The sequence below is a fragment of the Pituophis catenifer genome, unplaced genomic scaffold (genome assembly GCF_029215685.1).
Source record: "Pituophis catenifer annectens isolate HBS135680 unplaced genomic scaffold, rPitCat1.0.hap2 SCAF_15, whole genome shotgun sequence".
In the NCBI taxonomy this organism is placed as follows: domain Eukaryota; kingdom Metazoa; phylum Chordata; class Lepidosauria; order Squamata; family Colubridae; genus Pituophis; species Pituophis catenifer.
This window is the reverse complement of record NW_027256895.1, coordinates 653,553-662,018: the sequence shown is the minus strand read 5'-3', so window position 1 is coordinate 662,018 and position 8,466 is coordinate 653,553. Positions and strand designations below refer to the sequence as shown.

At 53.3% G+C, this 8,466-nt stretch overlaps 1 protein-coding gene across 1 annotated transcript; it reads left to right on the top strand.

The window, feature by feature from the left end:
* The first annotated feature begins 1,145 nt into the window (after positions 1 to 1,145).
* LOC139324932 (N-acetyllactosaminide beta-1,3-N-acetylglucosaminyltransferase 3-like) lies at positions 1,146 to 7,701 on the top strand. Its single transcript, XM_070954707.1, has 2 exons — positions 1,146 to 1,725; positions 7,244 to 7,701. The coding sequence occupies exons 1-2, from the start codon at positions 1,146 to 1,148 to the stop codon at positions 7,699 to 7,701; spliced, it is 1,038 nt and encodes a 345-aa protein (XP_070810808.1).
* The last annotated feature ends 765 nt before the right edge of the window (positions 7,702 to 8,466 follow it).

Here is an 8,466-nt window from a genome sequence, read left to right as displayed (position 1 = left end):
CCTCCTCCTCCTTTCTATCTTCCTTTCTTTACCTCCTCCTTCTCTCCATCTTCCTTCTTCACCTCTTCTTCCTCTTTCTCCTCCTCCTCTCTATCTTCTTTTCTTCACCTCTTCTTCCTCTTTCTCCTCCTCCTCCTTTCTATCTTCCTTCTTCACCTCTTCTTCCTCTCTCTCCTCCTCCTCCTTTCTATCTTCCTTTCTTTACCTCCTCCTTCTCTCCATCTTCCTTCTTCACCTCTTCTTCCTCTCTCTCCTCCTCCTCCTTTCTATCTTCCTTCTTCACCTTCCTCTTTCTCCTCCTCCTCCTTTCTATCTTCCTTTCTTTACCTCCTCCTTCTCTCCATCTTCCTTCTTCACCTCTTCTTCCTCTTTCTCCTCCTCCTCCTTTCTATCTTCCTTTCTTTACCTCCTCCTTCTCTCCATCTTCCTTCTTCACCTCTTCTTCCTCTTTCTCCTCCTCCTCCTTTCTATCTTCTTTTCTTCACCTTCCTCTTTCTCCTCCTCCTTCTCTCCATCTTCCTTCTTCACCTCTTCACCTCTTCTTCCTCTTTTTCCTCCTCCTCCTCTCCATCTTCCTTTCTCCTCCTCCTCCTCCGACCCTCACGCCGGAGGGCAGGCAGTGTCCCCAAACGGCCAGCTCTTCCCCGAGGGAGCCGCCGGCAGGGCTGGCTGGGCTGGGACCAGGGGCTCGGGCTCTCCAGCGCGCCTGAGCTTTGCAGCCGCTCGGTCGGAGAAAGGCGCCGTCGAACTTCCCGAGGAGCGCCTGACCTCCGCCTCCGCCTCTGCCTGGGGCAGTGGGCGGCTCATCTGGGCGGCCAGAGTCCAGCCGAGGACAGGCAGGCAGGCAGGTGCTGGGAAGGGAGGGAAAGCGGAGCAGCTCCCAGCTTCCTCCTCGGGAAGGGTCGGGAAGGGAAGGAGGGGCTCAGCCCCCCCCCCCCACGGCGGACTCGCTTGGCAGCCGGGCACAGAAGCCGCGAGGAAGCCGGGAGGAAGAGGAGGTCCCAGCCAGGTGAGGCACGGGGGCTTCGGAGGGAGGGGAACAGAAGACGGACTTGGGAGGGAGGGCAGAGCCCGGGGTGGGGGGGCTCTGGGTCTTTCCTCAAAGGGGGCTTCTCCCTTTGCTTTGCACAGGTTCCTCGTTGCCCATGGCTCCCCCCACCCTCCCCCAGCTCACCAGGCACAGAGCCTGCCAGCTTTGGAGGCTGACCCTGGGGACCCTGGTCTCCGTCATCCTGTTCCTGAGCTGGCACAGGGAGCAACTGGCCCCCACCACTGCCCCCGCCAGACCCACCATCTCAGCCCTGACCGACGGCACCTTCATCTTCTACTTCAACCGGAGCGTCTACGAAGCCCTCTTCCCTCACCTGCAGCTCTACCGGTGCCAGGAGGTGATTGCCCGGGACGACTTGTGCCAGGGACCCTCCCGGGCGCCCCTGCTGCTCCTGGCCATCAAATCCCACCCGGCTTCTGGGAACAGGAGGGCCACCCTGCGACGCACCTGGGCCCAGATGGCGGAGGTGGGGGGCTTCCGGCTGCAGCCCCTTTTCCTCCTGGGGGCCACGTCCAACCAGAAGCAGCTGGAGCTGGTGGCGCTGGAGAGCCGCGTGTTTGGCGACATCCTGATGTGGGATTTCATGGAGTCCCATCACAACCTTTCCCTCAAGGAGCGCTGCTTCCTCCAGTGGGTGCACGGGCACTGCCAGCGGGCAGCCTTCGTCTTCAAAGGTAGGTGGACAAGGTGCCACCCAAGTGGGGCTCTGGTCATCTGGAAGCTGATTCCAAACACCTCCTAAGCTGAGCCGCGTTCATCCTAGAGGCTAATTGGTTGTCCGAGCCCAGCAAGGGTTGAACTGGATCTGTTTTCCTTGGAAGACAATTCATGCCTGGTGAGCAAAGGGGTTGGAGGTGAATTTACTTCTAATGGAATGCAGGTGAAGGAGGGGATGCAACCCCCACCCCACCCACCCAGTGCTAAGGAGCAAATCTGAAGGTACCGGAGAGTTTACTAAGGCTGCCCTTCGGAAGGGAGATTCCCCTTCAGCATTTTGTCATCTCCTCTTTGGGAAAGGCCTTCCCTTGCTCAGCTGGGGGTCTTTGAGGTGGAGGGGGGAGCCAGGTTAGTCTTGGACAGCCCAAGATCCAACAAAAAAGGGGGCAGCCGCTTTTCTGAGAGAGAAATCTGACAAAAAACAGGCTTGCCAGCTGCAGAGCTCATAGAACATAGACAAATAGAGTTGGGACCTCAGAGGTCTTCTGGTCCAGCCACCTGTTTGAGCAGGAGACCCTATTCCAGGAGAGTTCATTATGAAGAAGATCTACGTAGGGACAGATGGTGATAGAGAAGGTAGGTTTATGGGCTTGCTAAGCGCCTACACCAACCTTGGAGGACTAGTCCAGCTCCCTACTCAAGCAGGAGACCCTACACCATTTCAGGCAGGTGGCTGTCCAGTCTCTTCTTAAAAACCTCCAGGGATGGAGCACCCACAACTTCCGGTGGCAAGCAGTTCCACTGACTGGTTAATTGTCTTCACTGTTAGGAAGTTTCTCCTTAATTCCAGGTTGCTTCTCTCCTTGATTAGTTTCCATCTGTTGTTTCTTGTCCTGTCCTCTGGTGCTTTGGAGAATATTATTTTAACAGAGTTGGAAGGGACCTTGTAGGTCATCTAGTCCTACCCGCTGTCCAAGCAGGAGACCCTATATCCATGATGGAGAACCTATGGCACATGTGCCAGAAGTGGCAGGCAGAGCCCTCTCTGTGGGCACCTACGCCATTGCTCCAGCTCAGCCAGCTGGTCGTCAGGTTTCTGATACGCGCATGGGAGCCAGCCAGCTAGTTGTGAGGTTTCCGGTGCTCTGGGGCGCATGTGCGCCTTCCAGTTTGGGCACTCTGTGCGTAAAAGGTTCGCCACTGCTGTCCTATATCATTTCTGACAGATGGCAGCTCCCTTCGCAGGCACACCCAGTGATGCCACCGTGGTTAACTGGTGCTTGCAAGCATCTTGCATGGAGCTGCCCCAGTGTGACTAAGCTCTCTTTGCCCCTCATTTCCTCTGCCTTCCCCCAGCAGCCCAGCCCCTCCGTGCACCCCCTCCCCCCTGCTCAGGAAGCTTCCCCCTCAAAAGCCTTAAGGGAAAAGGGGGCTCCGTGCCTCTCCCCCCTTCTCTCAGAGGGATCCTTTGTGGGGGTGCGGTTCCCTTCCCACAAATACCGAGAGTCCTTGACTTACAAGTTTTCATTTAGGAGCCCTTCAAACTTACAACATCACTGAAAACGGGACTTATGACCTGATCAGAATTGGGACACTGGGCACCTGCTTTGTGCTCGTGACGGCTGCAGTGTACCTGGGGTCATGTGACACCCCCCCCCTTTTTGCGTCCTTCTGATGAGCAAAGTCAATGGGGAAGCCAGATTCACTTAACATCTATGTCAAGAAAACTCATAAATAGGGCAAAACTCAACTGTCCTGCTTAGCAACAAAAATGTTGGGTTCAATTGTGGCCATAAGTTGAGGACTACCTGTAATACGACTAGCCGGCCATCTTAGGTGTGGACCTTGGAGCGAAGGCAGAGCCGTGGGCAGAAATGGTGGACCAGGAGATGCCACATGTGGAACCCCATCAGAAGGGGGAGTTCTCAGCCCCGAGCAGTGCTAAGAAGTCAGAATCATAGAGTCCTAGGGCTGGAAGGGACCTTGGAGGTCTTCTGCCTTCACCTGAAGGCAGGGCAAGAATCCAAGCTAGAACAAAGGAGAAATTTCCTGATAAGTTAAAAAAACAATTAACCAGTGGAACCACTTGCCACCAGAAGTTGTGGGTGCGCCAACGTTGGAGATTTTCAAGACGAGATTGGATAGCTATTGGACAGGTTTAAGGTCTCTTGCCTGAGCAGGGGGTTAGGCTAGATGACCTCCAAGGTCCCTTCCAACTCTGTTATTCTGCTCCATTATTCTATTCCAACCCCCTGCCCAAGGCGGGACTTCCCAACGCTTGCAATCAGTTGCCATGAGGAAAAAAACTGTCGGGACACAGGAGAGACGAATGGAGCTCCCCCAAAACCAAGAGAAGGGGGGCGCTTAAGAGGGAAAGGGAAAATGGCCCCGTAGCCAAGGAAGGGGGCAGCCAGGTGACTGAAGGGTCCCAAACCTCTACTCTGAGAGGTTTGATCTTTGTTCTTTCTTATCCGGGGCTGCTCTGCTTCTTATCTTTTCAGTATTTACGTTTGAACTGATTTGGATTAAAAGAGAGCAGAAACTAAGATAAGACCGAATAATGAATGAAGTTGTGACGTTAGAAGAGAAATATGTTCTGTGGCAGGAACAGAAAGTGTGACATTTATGATCCCTTATAGAGGTAACGTTTCTCCCAGTCTTTTTATAAAAGCAAAGCTTTACACCTGGGGAGAAAAAAAACACAAAAGTGCAAGGAACGGTTAGGTGAAACCTGGCTTGGAAACAGTCCCTGTGAGAGGGACCTTGGGCTCCTGGTGGACAATCACTTAAACGTGAGCTAGCCGTTTGTGGCAGCTGCCCAAAAAAGCCAATGCAATCCTTGGTTGCATCAACAGAGGCATAGAATCAAAATCACGTGAAGTATCAGTACCGCTTTATAAAGGCTTAGTAAGGCCACACCTGGAATCCTGCATCCAGTTTTGGTCACCAAATCCGTTGCTTCTTGTTCTGCCTTCAGGTGCTTTGGAGAATAGGTTGACCCCCTCCTCTTCTTTGGGGCAGCCCCTCGAATACTGGAAGACTGCTCTCGTGACCAGGGGAGACACGGATAGCAGTGCTCCAGTATTTGAGGGGCTGCCACAGAGAGGAGAGGAGGGGGTCAAGCTATTTTCCAAGGCAGCCGAAGGCCAGATAAGGAATAATGGTTGGAAACTGATCCAGGAGAGATTCAACCTGGAAATAAGGAGGAATTTTCCGACAGTGAGATCAAGCTCCTCCTTTCTTTTACTTTTTACTTTTACTTTTATTTGATTTGTATACCGCCCTACTCCCGAAGGACTCAGGGCGGTGAACAGCCAACAATAAAATACATACATACAAAATTTAAAAAACAGAAATAAAATCGAATTATTAAATAATTTGGCCCAGACAGATCGGACCGGTCGCAGTTCGTGTTGGCATGGGGACAGAGGTCGACCTCGAGACGCCTCATATGTGGGGTGCCTCAGGGGTCGGTCCTCTCGCCCCTTCTGTTCAACATCTATGTGAAGCCACTGGGTGAGATCATCCATGGCTTCGGGGTGAAGTACCACCAGTACGCTGATGACACCCAGCTGTACATCTCCACCCTGGGCCACCCCAATGATGCCCTTGAAGTGAAGTCCCGGTGCCTGGAGGCTGTACGGATCTGGATGGGGAGAAACAGGCTCAGACTCAACCCTTCCAAGACTGAGTGGCTGTGGTTACCGGCATCCCGATATAGTCAGTTGACACCATCACTGACTACTGGGATGAGTCTTTGGCCCCCACAGAGAGGGCTCGCAATTTGGGCGTCCTCCTGGATATGCAGCTGTCCTTGGAGGAACATTTGATGGCTGTAGCCAGAAGGACTTTTTATCAGGTTCGCCTGATGTGCCAGTTGCGGCTCTTCCTAGATCGGGATTCCTTGTGCACAGTCACTCATGTCCTCGTCACCTCTCGCCTGGACTATGGCAATGCTCTCTACATGGGGCTCCCCTTGAAGAGCACCCGGAGGCTCCAACTGGTCCAGAATGCGGCCGCGCGGGTAGTTACGGGAGCCGCATGGCGCTCCCACATAACACCTCTCCTGCGTGAGCTGCACTGGCTTCCAGCGGTCTTCCGGGTGCGCTTCAAGGTGTTGGTTATCACCTTTAAAGCGCTCCATGGCAGAGGACCTGGATATCTCCAAGACCGCCTGCTGCTACCAAAGGCCTCCCACCGACCGGTGCGCTCCCACAGAGAGGGCGTCCTCAGGGTACCATCGGCCAAGCAATGTAGACTGGTGGCCCCCAGGGGGAGGGCCTTTTCTTTGGGGGCACCTGCTCTCTGGAATCAGCTGTCCCCAGAGATACGAAGAATCCAAGACCTCGGTGCCTTCCACCGTGCCCTTAAGACCTTTCTTTTTCAGCAAGCCGGGCTGGCTTAACAAATTTTTAAATGTTTTTAATAGGTTTGTTATTGTTCTCTTAATTCTGGGGCCAAACACATATATATTTTTTAACTGTATTTTAATGTTTGTATCTATGTTTTTTACTTTGGCTGTGCACCGCCCTGAGTCCTTCGGGAGAAGGGCAGTATATAAATTTGATAATAAAGAAAAATAAATAAAATCAGCCCATGGAACAGAAGTTGCCTTCGGAAGTTGTGGGAGCTTCATCACTGGAGGCTCTCAAGAAGAGACTGGACTGCCACCTGTCAGAAATGGAGTAGGGTGGGGGGTTGGACTAGATGACCTACCAAGTCCCTTCCAACTCTGTTATTCGGACTGCTATCATGTCACCCCTGGCCCTTTTTTTCATTCAACTAGACACACCCATTTCCTGCAATCGTTCCTTGTATGTTTTAGCCTCCAGGCCCCTAAATCATCTGTGTTGCTTTTGTTTGCACACCTGCCAGAGTCTTCTAACGCTTTCCTAATCTCCTCTGTTCCCTCTGCAATCTAAGCCTTAAGGTCTCCGTCACACTTTGGGCTCCCACGCTCTCTCTGGGTGCTTTGTTTTCACCCTGCCTACCCAGACACACCCTTCTTGAAGCCCCTGGGCCCCATTTGCTGCCCGAGAGACGCTTCATCCGCATGGCGAATGCCAAGGCTGACTGGCGGCTGAAGCCGGACCCCAATCCTGCGATCAATGTAGAACTAGAACTATTACTTGACATAAATTTTGAAATGCTGCCTGGCCGGCCGGCCTCACTTCTTCATCCATACATTCCTTGCACTGACCATTCCCCCGTCTGGCACTGGCACAAGCAGGGGGAAGAGTTACCTGCTGGGAGGGGGTGGCAAGAAAGTCAAGGTGGCAGATGCACCTGGTGGATTAAGCCCCGCCCCTTTTAATCTGCAAGAGCTTTCATGAGGAGGGGGAATAGGCTCCCATCTTGACCTTCCGACCCTCCCACCTGGCCGGTTTCGGTTCCAGAGTCTGAAAGCTCCATCTTGATGCCATTCCTTTGGGATGGGGGGGAGGGGGACCACCAAAGGTTGAGCTGAAGCATGAGGACCAATGCAGGGGCCAATCTGCCACACTCCACGGAAGTAAATGCCACGTTGCTTTTCAGGGGACGATGACCTTTTTGTGAACCCCAAGGTGCTGACTGATTACCTCCGCCGGACGCCCAATGCCTCCCACTTCATCCATGGCAACATCCAGTTCCACTCGGTGGTCATGAGGTGGGGCAAGTATGCCGTCTCGCGGGACCTCTACCCCCTGGACCACTACCCTAACTTTGCCTCCGGAGGGGGGTTCATCATGTCGCAACTGGGGCTGGCTGCCCTCTACCGAGCCTCGCTGGAGCTGCCCGTCTTCCCCTTGGATGATGTCTACTTGGCCTTCCTGGCGCTGGCGGCCAAGATCCCCCACCGGCATGACAAGGTCTTCCGCGTCTGGGGAATCCCCAAGGATGAGCTCTCGGCCTACCAGGACTCCATTTCCATCCACGGGGTCAGCATGGAGAGGATCGAGGAAGTCTGGAAGCAGCTGGAGAGCCCCCCAAAGGACTTCCGAACCTCGTCTTAATGCCTGCAGACAGACCAGGCCTCCCACCCGACTGGGGGATGGAACAGGTTCTCGGTAGCCTCTGGGTCACCTTGACCAGAAGGCTGGTCCACTTCCGGCGTGGCTCTGGGTCACTTCCACATGAACAGGACAGGAGTGGCCACAACACTGTCTCCTCCTAGCCCCCAGGAATTAGAAAACACGTCACTGCGACGAAGCGGACATAAAAATTAGCAATACTGTCAGACTTGCCCCAACTTAGACTTTTAGGAAAGAAAGACCCTCGACTCCATTTGATTGATGTGTTAGAGGTTTTTTTACTAAAGTTAAGTGGTTGCAGCAAAAGTAAAGCTAGATCTGAGTATTCCCGTGCAAAGGTTACACTTTTTCAACTTTCCCTCCCCCCCCACCAATCTGTTCATCGGTGTCTAATAGGATGCTTTTTTGATGTTTTGGGAACTGCTTGGATGTTTGGCACCTTCAATTTTTGCATTCTGCATTTTGCATAGTTTTGCATTCTGTTTCCAGGCCAGGTGTCCTTGGCGGTTGGTTTATTCCGGTTGGACACCTCTGGTTTTTGTCAACTGTCTTCCCTCCCCCCCCCCCGTTTGTCTCCTCACTTCCATGCTCAAACTTTTCCTTCCCTAATTCCTCCCCCCTTCCCCTGAGTTTTATGGCTGGTTTTATGGCAGGATGCCAGCGAAGCGAAGAAGCTAGACCTGCCTGACAAATACATTTTGGGGCTGTGCTGGACACTCCCCACTTTCTTCCTTTCTCTGACGTTCC